Source organism: Rhea pennata, chromosome 4 (assembly GCF_028389875.1).
Source record: "Rhea pennata isolate bPtePen1 chromosome 4, bPtePen1.pri, whole genome shotgun sequence".
NCBI classification, from domain to species: domain Eukaryota; kingdom Metazoa; phylum Chordata; class Aves; order Rheiformes; family Rheidae; genus Rhea; species Rhea pennata.
In genome coordinates this window covers 81,362,170-81,377,675 of record NC_084666.1, presented here as the reverse complement: position 1 = coordinate 81,377,675, position 15,506 = coordinate 81,362,170, and the positions used below count along the sequence as shown (strand labels likewise).

General features: G+C 64.1%; 1 protein-coding gene and 1 long non-coding RNA gene across 2 annotated transcripts; both read right to left on the bottom strand.

Annotated features, from left to right (window-relative positions):
- Positions 1–313: 313 nt before the first annotated feature.
- LOC134140355 (uncharacterized) lies at positions 314–811 on the bottom strand. Its single transcript, XR_009958391.1, has 3 exons — positions 771–811; positions 507–609; positions 314–384 (listed from the first exon to the last, which is right to left on the bottom strand). It is a non-coding gene; the product is annotated as an uncharacterized LOC134140355 (long non-coding RNA).
- Positions 812–2,602: 1,791 nt separating this feature from the next.
- LOC134140134 (maestro heat-like repeat-containing protein family member 2B) lies at positions 2,603–12,460 on the bottom strand. The gene is made up of 33 exons (XM_062574999.1): positions 12,436–12,460; positions 12,021–12,160; positions 11,744–11,866; positions 11,330–11,495; positions 11,080–11,178; positions 10,752–10,903; positions 10,389–10,532; positions 10,128–10,220; positions 9,872–9,941; positions 9,646–9,759; positions 9,398–9,471; positions 9,186–9,305; positions 8,942–9,049; positions 8,622–8,781; positions 8,218–8,258; positions 7,767–7,911; positions 7,500–7,552; positions 7,162–7,269; positions 6,910–7,029; positions 6,612–6,707; positions 6,323–6,475; positions 5,879–6,001; positions 5,588–5,658; positions 5,269–5,404; positions 5,045–5,140; positions 4,759–4,863; positions 4,442–4,565; positions 4,099–4,208; positions 3,804–3,959; positions 3,553–3,707; positions 3,278–3,440; positions 2,820–2,982; positions 2,603–2,643 (listed from the first exon to the last, which is right to left on the bottom strand). Exons 1-33 carry the CDS (start codon positions 12,458–12,460, stop codon positions 2,603–2,605), a joined length of 3,747 nt encoding a protein of 1,248 aa, XP_062430983.1.
- Positions 12,461–15,506: the final 3,046 nt, after the last annotated feature.

Below are 15,506 nucleotides of genomic sequence, written 5' to 3'. Positions count from 1 at the left end.
ATGAGGAAAACTTCCTTTATTGAGACTCCTTTCAGGCTGGCTCGCACGGATGCAGCTTTATAGCTCTGCTGCCCCGGGCTGCCGGGTTCCCACGGCTGCTGCCCGCCGTGCACGGGGTGACCGATTGCACCGCTGCCTCTGCCGAGCTGCAATGACACCGATGCCGCGGGAAGGCACCATGGGCGACCGGCCGTGACACCCCAGCGCTCCGCGGCAGCACCCGGGTCTGTGCCAGCCCCCTCCCTGCATCCCGGCTGCCGCGGGCACTGCCGGTGCCTCCCAAGCCCGCGGGGTGGCCACTCGGCCGCCGGCACCTACCTCCCCACCGCGACGCCGGGTCCTGCCGCTGCGGCCTCTCGGCTGGCGCCGCATTCATCAGGAGGCCTGGCACGGGGATGTCATCGTCAGGGCCCGGCCCCGATGCCAACCCCGATTCCCCATTTCCGGCCCTGACCCGACCCGGGGATGCGGCCGGAGCAGCGCCGGAGCCCGGCGCTGCCTCTCACCCAGGATGCGGACGGCTGCCTCCTGCGGCGCCTGGCAGCTCCCCGTGCAGCAGCTCTGGGCCATGTGGCAGAGGCTCTCCAGCAGTGCGGGGCAGTCTCGGGCCTGGGGCAACGCAGGGGCAAGGGAGATCGTCTCGAGCTCCTGGCACCCCTCTGTGCCCCCGCACCCACCCAGGCGGCCCAGCGGTGCGGGAGCCATGGGGCAGGCGGCCATGCAGGGCCATGGCTGTGGCACAGAGCTCGCTCGCTCGCTTGCTCACTCACCAGGTGCCTGCAGAGCTCATCCTGCAGCTCGGCGGCGCTCAGCCCAGTGCTGGCGGCCACGCGACGTCGCACCCTTTCTGATGCCAGGAATGGGGCACACCGGTGCAGGGCCATCTTGCACGCCTGTGAGAGAGCACCGGCCTGGTCGCGGGGACACCGCGCGCCTGCCCGGGACCACGGCAGGCACCTGCCCCCTCGTGGCCCCGCTCCCCGCCGGGTGCCCCCCAGCACTTCCCAGGTCCTCAGTGACCCCAGGACCAAGCCCCCCCCCCGGCCCCAGTGCTCCTCCCCGTGGCTCTGCAGCATGCTCGAGGCTCTTACATCACGGACTGCCGGTGCCGGGTCCCCGAGGTGCAGCACCAAGCTGGGGAACGATGCCTCCACCTCCCTGCTGAAGAATGACCTCCTCCCTGAGGCAGAGGCAGAGGCGGCCAGGGCACCGTAGAGGGTGAAGGCTGAGCAGCGCAGGGCTTCTTCCTCCTGCAATGAAAAAGCCCGCCGGGCCGGCTGCTAGTGAGGCCATCGCATGCCAGGACCCAGCGGGGCGCTGCCCGTGGGGGATGCGCCCCCACGACAGCTCCTGCCCCGAACGAGAGCTAGCGGCTCCACTCACCGCTCCCCAGAAGGCCCGGCTGGACCTGGTGACCTCTTCAAAGGCCGAGCCAATGGCCCTGGCCACCAGCGGCCCCAGCACTTTCGCCAGCGCCAGCAGGCTCTCGGCTGCCACCTCCACGCTGGCCCCGTCCTCCAGGCCCCCGCATAGCACTGCCACCACGGCTGCCCCGTGCCTCTGCAGCTGCAGAGCGATGGGCGCATGAGCCACTCGCTGCTGCTGCCTCTTGCTGCAGCTCTGCGCCTCGGCGCCCAGGCCAGCGCTTCCCACAGCCAGCCCAGAGCAGACCCCAGCCCGGGAGCCCCCACCGGCACCCAGCAGCCCTCTGCCGCCTTGCTGGCACGGGAGCGAGGAGTGCCACCTCCACAGGGCCCCGTGACGGCCTCTGCTCCTCTCTCCGGCTCCTCGAGGGGCCCTGGGAGGCTCTCGAGCTCGGGCTGTGCTCAGAGCCCAGCAAAGTCAGCCTCACCTTCACCGGTGCTCCGCTTGCCGCATTGCCCAGGCCTCTCATTGCCATCTGCTGCACGGCGCTGACGGGGTCGCGTGCCCTCGCCGCAAAGGCCTCTAAGAGGGGCTTCAGCAGCTTTCTCTCCTCCACTAGCCGGTCCTTCATCAGCTGCAATCGAGCAACGGGGCCACTCGCATTGGCTGTGATTCATGCCGGGCGAGACAGGCATAGGAACCCCCCCCCAAACCCCTGCCCCACCGCTGCCTCACCTCAGCAAAGAAAGCTGTGGCCGTGAGCCGCAGGTTTGCTGAGCACGAGTCCAGCCAGGTGGAGAGGTTCTGCAGCAGGCGCGGTGGGACAAGCTCCGCGCGGAGCAGCACGCTGTGCACACAGCACCAGCAGGCTGGTGAGGCACCGGCATGCGGGCTGGCCGCGGGCCGTGACTCCCAACTTCTCCCACTGCGACGCGGACGCCGCTCTGCACCTCAGCAGAACTGCTGGGCGCACAGGAAGCCCCCGGCAGCCCTTTCCCCAGGTGCAGGCCCCGTGATGGGGCAGGACACCTGGGGGCTCTCACCTCGCCAGAAGACACACGCCAGCGCTGTGAGCCTGGGGCTCGGCCAGGGACGCCCATGCTCCCTGCTCCCGGAGCAGCCGAAGCCACCGCTCCTCCAGGCACTTGGAGAGCACCAGCTCCAGCACCTCCACAAACAGCCTGCAGAAAAACCCAAAGAAAGTGCCAGGCGCAGTAGTCTGAGGAAAGATTGCCCGTCAGCAGAGCCCCATGATGGCCCCCTGCTGCAACACGGGGCCTACGGGCAGCAACAGCCACACTGCGGCCATATCCCCAGGTGCTGCCCTGCAGTGACCAGTCCCCTCTCCCCACAGAGGCAGCCCAGCGCTAGCGGGACAGTCAGCCACAGATCGCCTGAGCAAAGCCCACAGGCACAGGCCAGCCTGCCCCCTGCCCCTGCCGCTCCTTACCTGCCTGACGTGTCGGAGCTTTCGGGCTCCCTGAGGGACGGTTCCATCTCCTCCCGCAGCGTCTCACTGACCTGCCCCAGGAGGCTGGGAAGCAGGTCAGGAAGCAGGTGCTGGACCAGCCCCTCGCTCTGCAGCACTGACACCATCTCACAGAGGGCGCGGATGATCTACAGAAAAATTCAGCCAGCAATCGCATGGTAAAACCAGGGCTTGTCCCACTGCCCACGTCCCCCTGATGGCTGGGGCAGCTCTTACTGTCTCCGCTTCTCACTGCAGCGACAGCCTTGCGGCCCAGCACTGGCAACTGTCCCAGTTCCCCACACCACTAACGCTGCCACTGTCCCAGCACAGCATCCGCGAGGCTCCACAGGTGCTCGCAAAGAGCACAAAACCCCCTCGCACTAAAGCACCGGTTGGAAAGCAGGTGCAAAGCAGCGCTAATGCCGCTGCAGCTGACCGTACCGTGTGAGGCTCCAGGGCAGCCTGGCTGCTGCCCAGCTCCCGAGCGCAGCACTCGCTCCCCTGGCTGCTGTCTCCGGCTGCCCTTAACTTTTCAGTTAAGCGCTCCAGGATTGGGTATCCCAGAGCGCTTCTCCCTAGGCTCCTCCACACTTCCACTGTGTTGCTGCAAGGGAACAGACACTCACCCGTGAGCCCGCATCCTCGGGAACCTGCAATGACCTCATGAGAGGCCAAACACTGGGTGTGACAGCAGAGGGGAGGGCAAGCGCAGAGACCTGTCCATGGGCAGACACCTCTGGAGGAGACTGTCAATCACCGGTTCCTGGTGGCAGCGGGCCAGGATGAACATCGCTCGCAGCACAAAGCACCTGCGGGTGCTCTGCTGGGTGCTCTGCAGGCAGGTGCAGAGGATGGTGACGAGTTCAGGTACCTGAAAGGAGGAAGGCGACAAAGAACAGCTCAGCACATCCTTGGGGGCCAACAGCCGAAAGCAGACAAGGGTGAGCACAAAGAATGCCTCTCCCACCTCCTCCTGGAATATTTGCTCTCCGCAGTCCCCCAGGAAGGTGAGTGCCCACCGCCCAGCAGCCCACGCGCGCACGGGCCTGGTGCACTGCAGGCTCTCCATGACAGTGTCCATGAAGTCTGCAGCCTGGCCTTGGGGGACATGCTTGCAAACCAGCTGGGGAGAAATCAGAAACACAAGCGATCTCGTCACAAGTGGCTCAGATGCAAAACGCACACCCTGACAGCAGCACTCTCACACACACGTGCAAGCGCACACACCATGACCCCCAGCCCACTTTTCGGGGGCTCATTACCTTTGCAATGTTGGTGGAGGTGGCCAGCAGAGAGTCGGGGGCGACAGCGTTGAGCCTCTCCCGCAGGTACCCGATCTCGTTAGTGCACGGCGCCACGTCCGTGGTCTCAGCTGGAGCCAGGAGAAGGGAGTCATGGTGGGGAGCCAACATGCGGCCCCGCAGGCAGCAAGGGGAGGACCCGAGGGAGGGCAGCGAAGGCCACGCGAAGGCAGGGTCCCCCAAGGTGGCACAGCAGGTTTGTGAGCTAGGTGAGGGGCCAGCCGTGGAGGGGGACAGTCCCTGGCGTAGGGACGACGTCCAGCCCTGAGACAGCAGCGGGGACCGCTCTGCCCGCTCTCCTCACCTCCGATTTGGAGCAGGTGGCCGAGGCAGGTGGCTGCCCGCCAGCGGGACGCAGCTGAGGCATCACAGGTCAGAGGCCCCAGTAGTCCCGCCAGGGAGCCGAACTGCTCGCAGGCGCGGCCTCGCTGTGGGAGCAAGAGGCAGGCGAAGAGGTCACCGGCAGCCCTGCGGCTGCTCGCCCTCTCCCAGCCGTGCTGCCCCCCAAGCCGTGGCCGAGCTGGGGGGGAACAAGGGGCCGCCCCACAGCCCCAGGGGACCCGAAATCCGGCACGCACCCCCCCCCACGCAGAGCTCCCTGTGCATGGGGTCCCCGCTCACCCCATGCTCGCGTTGCTCCTCATGAGCACCCAGCAGCTGAACGCACACCTGCAGGGCCCTCTCCCGCTCGCACTCCTCGGCTGAGGCGAGCCAGTGCCGCAGGACCTGGCACGGGCAGACATGTCTCACCGTGGGTGTCCTTCTGCCCTGCACCCCTCGCCGGCACCCTGCCTTCCTGGGCAGGGAGCCCCTTTCCCACAGGGACCTCCTCACTTCGGGGTCTCACTGCTGGCAGCACTGGCTTGTGCTGCGCCCCTCGCTCGCAGCTGCGTCTGGGGACTCTCACCTGTACCACGTCCTCGAAGCAGATGGGGGCCGGCTCTTCCCGCAGAAGGGTTCTCATGAGCTGGCCCAGCGCCCGCAGGGATGGCGCCTGCACACCCTGGCACCAGAAAGTGGGGTTGAGGCCGGGCACCCCATGGGAACGCCAGCACAGCCAGCGGCTGCTGCAGCGCGGGGCGCCCGGAGCTGGGCCCCACTGAGGGGCGGCCCAGAGGGGCCGGTGCCTACCGGTGCCACTGGAGCAGCCGCTGCCGCCTCCCCTCTCGCCTCCATCTGCTCTGGGTGACGGAGGCACACGACGCCCCGGCAGCACTGAGCCAGGAGGCTGCATTTTTCCTCCCTGCTCAGACGGGGCTTCAGCTTGCTGCCAGGAGAAACAAGTTAGAGAAGCCTGAGAGGAGGCTCACTCGCACTCTCCAGAGCGAGGCAAAGGACAACTGCCTTTGGCCCCATCGACAGCCCCAAATTCAACGTCTGCAGCCCCAGCCAGAGCCGCCAGCTGTGCTGCAACACGCAGCGACTGCCGCAGCCCCGGGATAGACCCTACCTCAACTGCTCCACAGCCATGAGGGCCCGGGGCTGCACTGGGGACTCCTGGGGCTCCTCCTGCATCACCTCCTGCAAGGCACAGGGAGACACGTGCAAGGTGGGCAGCGGGCAGGGGCACAGGAGAGCCCTCCTGCCCGCCCCGGCCAGGGGCTCTGCTGCCAGACCCTACAGGCACCGGCCCCGCAGGATGAGGTGGCTGCTCCCTGCCTCAGGACTCCCCACAAACCCCACTCACCCCACTGCAGAGCCTAAAACTCCCCAGGTGACAGCCCCAGCTCTGGGCACTCACCAGCAGCATCTGCAGAAGCTCCCGCTTGCAGCACAGCTCGAACCTGGGGCCGGCGTCTGCAGCCTGGATGGCAAGGCTGATCTCAGTTACGCTCTGCACCAGGGAGAGCTTCAGCTGCGCATCCTGATGCCAGGGGAGAAAAACAGGCTTTGAGCTTTGCCGAGGGCAGAAAGAGCAGCAGGGCCGGGGGGAATCTGCCTCCACATACAGCACAGGGAGGACGACACTGCAGAGAACGCTGGGGAGCCCCACAGACCCCAGCTCGGCACCTGTGCCCCAGCAAGGAGACCTCTCTGCCCTCCCAGGAATAAGCCTCCCAGGTGGAGGGAAGCAGCTGTCCTGGCCGGAAAGACCCCACAGTCCCTGCCCCAGGGCAGCAGGGCGAGCGCATGGGAAGGGCGAGGAGGCCCCCGTCTGGCTCTGCCCCACACCCTGAGCACCCACCTGGCAGCCCTCTCGGTAGAGCTGCAGGACGTTCCCCACGATGTCTCTCTCCACGTGGGTGAGCAGCTGCTCCCTGGGGGCGCGCAGCGCCATCCGGCCGTAGATCACCATGAGCGTCGCACGAGCAGCGCGGTTCCTCAGTGCGTGGCTCTGCTGCGGGTCGCCGGAGAAGAGCTGAGATGTCAGCCCGCAGCCCCGCTGTGCCCGGGGCTCTGTGCGCTCCTGCAGCAGGAGCTGCCCCGCGCCTGACCTCCCGGCAGCTCCCCACAGTGACACCCCGGACCTTTACCTTCCGGTGTTTCAAGGTCCCCGTGAATTGCTGCACTGAGGACAATGCCAGCTGGAAGTGGCTCTCGGCGCAGCGGGACACAACCGAAACGATTCCCTGCAACAGAGCAGAAATGGGGAGTTGCTCCAAGCCCACCCCCCAGGCCTGGCTAGCTCCATCGGCCAGGCAGGACCTTTCCCCAGGGAAACGGCTGCAAACAGTACACGAGTAAGGGCTGGAGCAGGGCACGCAGAGTCCCTCTGCTCCAGGGACACGCAGGGGACTCGCGGGAAAGCAGGGCGCCAGGAAGAAACCTCACCTGTGCCTCCCACAGCTCCAGGAAGTTGGTTGCTTCCAGATGTTGCAGGGTCTGCTCTCGCACGTGGCGCAGACACCCACAAGCTGCCAGGGCCGTGCCGAGAGCCTTGTAGAGGAACCGCTGCAAGAGGAGAGGCCGGGCCCCGGCCACGGTGAGCTGTGGCAGATCACCGCCGCCAGCCCTCGCCCCGGCCTGAGCCTCCCAGGCTCTGCCGCTGCAGCCCTCGGGGCGCGCCGCCGCCAGGGCACAGACCTTCTCCCAGGACAGGCGGGGAGAGCCACCCAGCTGCCGGCTCAGCTCCCGGCTCAGCTCCACGGTCCAGGCCTCGCTGGCGATGACCTCCAGCGACGCTCGCAGGAACTGGGGTGCAGCGGGAGGTGAAGCAAACACCCCCCCTGCCTCGGCCAGGGCCTTTGGCACAGCCAAGCGGCCCCGGAGACCGTCGGGGCAGAGCTCCCCCTCCCGACAGCCTGTCTGCCACCCGCCCCTCTGGCAGCCTGCCTCTGGCTCTTCCCCAGCCCCCAGCTTCCTGCACCACTTGTCCCGCCCCTGTCTGCCCCATGCAGCTGGGCCCCACAGGGACGCTGTACCTTCAGCAGGAGGCTGTCCCACTCGGCCCTGTCCAGGAAGCCGGCGGTTGTTCCTGCAAAGCCCATGGAAGCAAAACCCTCACCGTTACTCCAGCAAATGCGGCAGCAGAGCCCGGGCAGCTGCTTTGCAGCCCGAAGCCCCAAAGCCTCAGCCCAGTGGGCTGATGAGTGCTGGCAAACGTGGCACCGTTGCCTGCCAGGCTGGGGAGCTGCAGGCATTCTGCTGCGCCTTTGGCCCCCAGCCTCCGCCTCCCGCCCGCACTTTACCTGCCAGGTGCTGCAGCAGCAGGGGGATCTCTGTGGCCCAGCTCGCCCCCACGGCTCTGTGGATCGTGCCACAGAGCACCTGCAGCAGCTGCAGGGCTGCGGCTCCATGGCCACCGCCTGTGTGTGGAGCCACAGCTGCCACCACCTAGGCCGGGGTGGGAGAGAGAGACACACTGGTGCCTGCCCCTGGAGCCACGGCTGCCCCGCGGGCAGGCAGGCAGGGAGGGCAGCGCTGCCCTGGCCAGCAGCAGGCAGACGATGGCTTTGGCTGGGTGCTGCCGTCCCCTGGGAGCAGCCGGAGCCCCCCGATGGGCAGGGAGGCTCAGGCACCCTCTACCATGCTCCTGCCTCCTCCTCCCGGGGTGCCCAGCACCAGCTGCAGCACCATCTCTCCGGGCTCTCCCCTCACCCCGGCCACAGAAGCTCCTTCCCCGGGGGCCCCGGTACTCACCAGCAGACGAGCCAGCAGGGCTTGGGGAGCCGGCAGAGGGGCTGCAGGCACAAGGAAAGGCTGTGTTAGACGCCCAGCTCGCGCCACGTCCCACATCCCCGTGCAGGGCTGAACAGCACCCTGGTCGCGCCGCCTCCCCACCAGGCCTGAACAGCCGTGCTGAATGGCTGCTGGCTAAGCAGGCCTGGCATGGCAGGAACAAGCCCCCAGACCCCCGCGAGAGCTGGGCACAGCAGCCAGGGAAGCGGCTCGTGGGGCACAGCCATCATGCCCAGCAATGGGCACTGCTCTGCCCTGTGCTGCCCCAGCCCTCCTGCGTGGGGGGCTGGCAGGGGATGCAGGGACATGCACTGACCCCCCCCCAGCCGGCCTGGCACAGCACGCTGCGACTTTCTGCTCCCCACCTGGCTCTGTAGGCTTCAGGGCCTCGGGCGCTGCCTTCTCTTCCTCGCCCTCTGTTCTCTCTGCTCTCTCGGCCAGGGCACGCAGGCAGTGGCACAGCGGGACCAGCATGCCCGTATACTCAGCTGGCACCACATACTGCAGCAGCCTCGGCCACAGGAGCTGCGGGCAAGAAGCAGCCCGTTCGGCACGCTGCCATTTCCGCCTCTGCATCCCAGGTCCCCCGTCACTGCCACTTCTCTGGCCCCGGCCCAGCCCCTCGGCCTCGCTCCTTCCCAGCTTTTCTGGCTAAGCTGGGGTGCATGGGCCGAGGACAACTCACCTTGGCCACCGCTCCGGCAGATACGTCCAGTGAGCCCAGGACGTGGGTGCAGAGGCGCTGAACAGTCCTCTCTTCCCACACTTCCACCACCGAAAGTTTTCCTGTTGCCTGTGAGACCGAGGTGGGAAACACCCGTCAGTGCCCCTTGCCAGGCCCCACAGTGCACACCATGGGGAGGTGCCCCCACGGCGACCTCGGCCCTGGCGGCACAGGATGCAGGCCCGGTGCCGCGCTCTGCCCTTACCAGTCTGCCCGAGGCCCGGCTGAACTCGCCGAAGAGGTGCCCCACCACGTCCCACGCCGAGCAGCCCGGGGCGCTGGAGTGCAGCAGCTCCCCGAGGAAACGCAGCACTGCCTTCCTCACCTGCAGGCACGGCGAGGCTGCAGCCATGGCACCAAAGGGCCCAAAGCCCCAGGGAAACTGCCCTTGCCCCAGCCTGGCCCCCACCAGCTCACCTGGGCTGCAGGGTCGTGGCACACAGACTGCACCAGCTTGGTGAACAGGGGCAGCTTCTCTCTCACATCGGGGGCTGCAGGAGACAAGGAGAGGCAGGCGCTGAGGCTGAGCCCCCGTTTTCGCAGGGACTCAACACGGCTCCCCAGCTTTCCCCACACAAGCGGGACAGAAAAGGGGGCCAGGCTGCACATCAGAGGAAGCGGCAGCATTCCGGGGCGACGATGTTTCTCCAGCCCGGCTTACTGACCGTCACAGCGGACAAGAGCTTGCAGCATTTCCACGGCTGCCACGCGATCGACCTTGTTCCCGGTCCTGAGCTTATAGTACAGGAACACGATGGTCTCCTCCGGGCAAATTCGGGCTGCGGGGAAGAGATCACGCTCAGTATCAGTGACCAGCATCTTCCCACACAGGCAGGCCTGTGAGAGAGCTGCCAGGATGCAGCGGCGCGGCGCCGGTTCTTCTCTCCTCACCCTGCAGCACCATGCAGTGGCACAACTCTGCTCGGTGCCCTGGGCTGGGCGGCTCCATCTCATCGCAGAGCTGCGAGAACAAGGCACGTTTCAGGGAAAGCCACATCGGCGGGCAGAGGGATGGAAAAGCACCCATGCTGTCAGCGCTCATCTGGTGGGCAGCTCTGGACATGGACCCACGGCCAAAGCCCAGAGCTCTGGGCACATGCAGGGCTGCGCAGCAGCTCCAGGGCAGCAGTGTGATGTCAGGCCTTACCTGCTCGTGCACAGCCGCGATGACAGCCAGAATCTTGGCTCGGGGCACCTGGGCCTGAACATCCATCACGGCCCACAGGAAATAGCTGAGACTCTGCATGGGAGCAGGAGAAGGAGAGGGCAGCTGTCACCGCGAGCCCCAGGCCCCCAGTCCCTGTTCCTGCTCGAAGGGCCTTGGCTCCTCCCGGCACCCCGCAGCTCCCCGATGCCTCGCGGCACCTGCTTGGTCCCTGGCTGCGCCGTGCCCCGCAAGATGCCTCACCCTGGTCACCCCTGAGGGGTCCTGGACTTCTCGGTATTGGTGCAGCAGCCAGAGAAGCTGCTCCCAGGCATGTTGGTGGTGCTCCTCCGCGTGCAGCAGGACACCCATCATAACAGCCATCGCCCTCAGCATGGCCTGCTTGCCCTGTTGAGCGAGGCAGGGTGACATGCCACGTCGAGGCCACGGGTCCCTCCAGTGCTCGCCTGCCCCAGACACCAGTCGGCCCTTCCCGCATGGGGCTTTCCCTTCCCCGGCACCCCTGGCCACATGGGCTGGCTCGCCAGCACAGGGAGTGCTTCCTCCCAGCACCAAGCCCACCCCGCTGGCTGGCCCCAGCATTCAGGCCAGAGCAGCAGCACTCACCTCCTCCTCCTTGCAGCTCTGCCAGCTCCTGCCCGCGTAGCAGACAAGCGAGTAAACAGGAGCGCAGAGCTGGGCGGCCCCCAGGTGAGGGAAGTCGCATTTCTCCCGTTGGCGGAGGTATGCGCTGATCCCGCTGCACCACTGCTCCACAACTGCAGCACAGCAAGGGACACGGGGTGGTGACAAAGGCTCTGACCGGCGCGACACCTTGCTCAGCCCAGCCGTGGTGCCCTGAGAGCCTGGCGACGCACCCCCTCCCCTTCCCTATCCCCACCTCTGTCCCCATCCCTTCCCCTCCCCGCGGCCCTGCCGTGGCGCCAGCACTCACCGCCACAGACGGCGCACAGCATCCGGCTGCTCCCCGCTGTGCTCAGCACGCCGCGCAGGGCTGCCAGCGTCTTTCCCGCGAAGGGCACGCACTGCAGGGCTGTCGAGAGGGCAGGGGTGGGAGGCCTCAGTCACTAGAGACGCTGCAGCCTGGCGCAGGGCTGCACCGGGGCAGGGGGACGGGAGAGCTGCCACAGCCCCAGGGAAGCCCTGGTGCAGGGAGGCTCAAGCCAGGGCCCCATGTGCCGTACCATAGCGGATGGCCAGGTTGTGCAGAGTGTGGAGGACCAGCTCCACCGACATCTCCTCCAGGGCCTGGAGGTGGCCCTGCAGCACCGACACCACATCATGCAGGTGCCAGCGGGCCAGCGCCACCAGGACGTCACTCGCCGCCATCCTCACGGCGGCCGTCGTGTCCTAGAAGACAGCAGCCGGCGTGTGGCAGCAGCATGACCAGCTCAGCTGGCTCCTGCGCTCAGCCGCCGGGCAGGATGCACAACCCACAGCCCAGCTCCCACTGCCCCTTGTGCACACAACCCACAGCTGCCTCTCTGGGCAGCTCCAAGTCACCACCTCGAGCCCCGCCGGGCGCATGCTGAAGCCTCTGCCCGGGCTGGCTGGGCTGGGCGCCCGTGTCCGGGTTGCCTCTGTGAGAAGGAGCTCACCTGGGCCACGCGCAGGTCCTGGGCTGCCAGTGCTATGGCTCTGCCTGCGACAGAGCTCTGCAGGTCGCTCTCGTCGCCCCACAAGACGCTCTCCAGCTGGCGGTAGGCCTCTGCTCTGCCGCCCTGGGGACACACCGTGCACAACACCGTGGCACATGCTGCCCCATGGCAGCTCCGCCATGCTGACACCAGGCACCAGCACCCTGGCCCCAGGGACGCCGGGGCACCGCGGGAGCCCTCGAGACCCGTGCAGCCCCGTGGGATGCCCCCGCCTCACCTGAGCATCTTCCAACTGGTCCAGAAGAGAAATCACCATGGCGGCGAAGGTCGTGATGGCCGCAGGGACGGCCCCGACCACACTGCCACCATTCTCACCACGCGCAGGGCCAGACCGGGCACCCACGCCAGTGAAGAAACCTGCAAGGAAAACAGCGGAGGGTTTGCATTGCCCCAGGAGCCGTGGGGATGGGCCGCGGCTCGGGGCAAACATCTCCTGGCCGGAGCACGGGGCAGCAGGAGAGGCTGGCAGAGCCGGCTCCCCGCAGCCTGGGGAAGAGCCACCCTGGGCAGCTTGGCACCAGCCCCGAGCATGTGAGCCCAGCTCTCCCATGCCAGGAACACCGGTGCCGGCAGATGCCCGTCACTGCAGCAGCAGGCCGGCAGCCGGGGCGCGAGCGCGGCGCCAGCCCCACCTCGGAGTGCTCGCAGCACCCCCATCGCGGCAGGACTCCCTGGATGGACACGCTGCTCCAACAGCACCTCCTCCCACGAGAGCCACGAGCCACTGAGCCAGCACTGGCTCCCCGAGGGAAAGGGGACCCCGGGGGCACTGTGACCCGCAGGGGCCCTGACGCCTCACAGAGGGCTGCCACCATCGCAGGGCCGGGGACCCCCCACGCCCCAAGTGTGGCCCTGCCTCAGGCTCCAAGGTTCACCGTCACTCCTCAGCCCTGGCTCTGAGCAGTGACCCTCTCCCCTCATCGTACGGGGGCAAGTGCTCCAACAGAGAGACCCCAGGAACCACCCGGGCCACTGCTCACATAAGCGCAGGGTCATTCGACGGTTTGGGGACTGATTACCTTTGGATGTGTTGAACTGAGATGGGTTTGGGAATTCTGCTTTGCCTTAACTTCCGCAGAAATAAATAAGCCTTTCCTAAAGCCAAGTGGAGTGTTGTTTTGTGACTCAGACTGCAGAAATCCAGCAATACCTGAGCAAAATAAAATTGTAATCACTGGTTCATTGCTGTTGCTCCTATCACCCATTCAAAGTGCCTCAGAGCTGCATCCTTTCCTCTGTCTGCTTTTCCCCTCAATCCCTAACCTCATCGCCATCCCACCAGTGAAATTCTCCTTTGGGAACAGTTAGAAAATTTAAGCTCTCCCTGCTCGCCCCATCAATCACCCCCTGCCCTGCAGGTGTTCATTTGGCAGAGACATAGCATTGCTCAAAGGGGCATTTAGTCCTGGGATGCACTGGGAATAGAAGGGACTGACCGGCGAGCTGCATCATTTGCCAAACCGCCTGCACTGGGGCATCTGAGCTTTCCTGGGAAGATGAAGCAGTGATTTATGAGGGACTTGTCTTCTATTAAAGAAAACAAAACCAGAAACAACCCCTGAATCTTTTGCTGGTTCACACAACTTGAGCCCAGAGGGGTTAGCACAAAACTGACAGGGCAGCACGTCTGTGCTTATTTTTCAAGCTTGCTCAGCATGTGAAAGGGAATATGTACCTTTAGGAAACCCCTCTCTTTTCATATAGGCTTTGAAAAAAGTCATCGATAAGTCAGTTGGGCAACTGATCACATGCAAAGCCCAGGAAGCAGAAAGATGTCTCATGTCTTGGGCCTCACGTAGAATGAAGTCTTTGTGTGGGGATACTTCAGCAACAGGAAGGATAGGAAAAAAGCATACCTAGAACATCTTTGAAGATGAGGATTTTCTGAGTTTTACCTAGCAAGATCTTACCCTGGTATCCTTGATTACAGTTTGTGAGGAAGTGAAATATGCCTTTGCTCTAATTAAGAGAGAAAAAGATCAGACTTTCTGTGTTTCCCTTCACAGGGGTTGGGGTGAGCCTGTCTCTGCAGAGTACAGTGGTGTGAATAAGTTGTGGGGCAGAGAAAGAGATTTGGAGACTTGTTGCATCTTTGCTGCTGCCTGGGCCATCTGAGGCAACTGCTCACCCTTACTCTGTGCTCTGGCCATGTCGCTGAGGAGCTCTTTACCACAGGAGTTCTGTTTAGGATGATGAGTGAGTTGAGAGCCTATGGGCAGCCAAATATTGGGGATGCTCTTGTGGCTACAGGCCACCTGGTCAGGAAGAGGAAGTCAATGAGGCCTCCTACAGACAGCTGGAAGTAGGCTCACCATCACAGGTTCTGGTTCTCATGGGGGATTTCAACCACCCTGATATCTGCTGGAAGGACAACACAGCTGGGCAGAGAGTGTCCAAGAGGCTCCTGCAGAGCACTGATGATAACTTTTTGACACAGGTGGTGGAGGAGTCAAGGAAGAGATGTATTCTGCTGGACTTTGTAGTATGCAAAAAAAGAAGAACTGGATGGAGATGTGAAGGTTGGGAGCAGCCTTGGCTGCAGTGACCATGAGATGGTGGAGTTCAGGGTCCTGCAAGAAGGAAGCCAGGCAATAAGTAGGATCTCAACTCTGGACTTCAGGAGAGCAAGCTTTGGCCTCTTCAGGGACCTCCTTGGAGGAATCCCATGGGTCAGGGCCCTAGAAGGAAGGGAGGTCCAAAAGAGCTGATTAATATTCAAGTGTCACTTCCTCCAAGCTCAAGAGCAGTGCGTCCCTATGAGGAAAAAGTCAAGCAAAGGGAGCAGGCAACCTGCAGGGATGTGGAAGGATCTCCTGTCAAAACTCCAGCAGAAGAAGGAAGTAGACAGGATGTGGAAGAAGGGACAGGCCACTTGGGAGGAATATAGGAAGTCTATCAGAGTATGCAGGGATGTGGCGAGGAAGGCTAAAGGCTATGTGAAATTAAATCTGGCAAGTGATGTCAAGGACGACAGGAAGGGCTTCTTCCAAGGCATCAGTAGCAAAAGGAAGAGAAGGGAAAATGTGGGGTCGTTGCTGAATGGTGTGGGGGCCCTGGTGATGAAGGATACAGAGAAGGCAGTTCCTGAATGCTGCCTTTACGTCTGTAATGCAGTCTTTACTGCTAAGGGCAGCTCTCAGGAATCTCAGAGCCTGGAGACAAGGGAGAAAGTCTGGAGAAAGGAAGACTTTCCCTTGGTTGAGGAAGATCAGGATAGAGATCATTTAGGCAAACTGGACACCCACAAATCCATGGGCCCCAATGGGATGCACCCACAAGTGCTGAGGGAGCTGGTGGATGTCACTGCAAGGCCACACTCCACCACCTTGGAAAGGCCATGGAGAACGGGAGAGGTGCCTGAGGACTGGAAGAAAGCCAATGTCACTGCAGTCTCCAAAAGGGCAAGAAGGAGGATTCAGGAAACTACAAGTCAGTCAGCCTCACCTCCATCCCTGGAAAGGTGATGGGACAGCTCCTCCTGGATGTCATCTCTAAGGAAGTGGAGGAAAAGAAGGTGATCAGGAATAGCCAGCATGGATTCAGCAAGGAGGAATCCTGCTTAACCCATCTGACAGCCTTCTGTGGTGGGATGACTGGCTGGGTAGCTGAGGGGAGAGCAGTGGACATTGTGTACCTTGACTTTAGCAGGGCTTTTGACACCGTCTCTCACAACCTCCTCCTCATTGTACCTCTGTTTGTAGCC

Excerpts from the sequence above, each read along its gene's own strand:
- LOC134140134 (XM_062574999.1), bottom strand. The coding sequence starts at position 12,460 with ATGGGGGTGCTGCGAGCACTCCGAG. Across the intron at positions 7,553-7,766 it reads GCTGCTGCAGCACCTGGCAG|GAACAACCGCCGGCTTCCTG; the intron begins GTAAAGTGCGGG and ends TGGGCTTTGCAG. Across the intron at positions 6,476-6,611 it reads GGACCTTGAAACACCGGAAG|CAGAGCCACGCACTGAGGAA; the intron begins GTAAAGGTCCGG and ends GGCGACCCGCAG.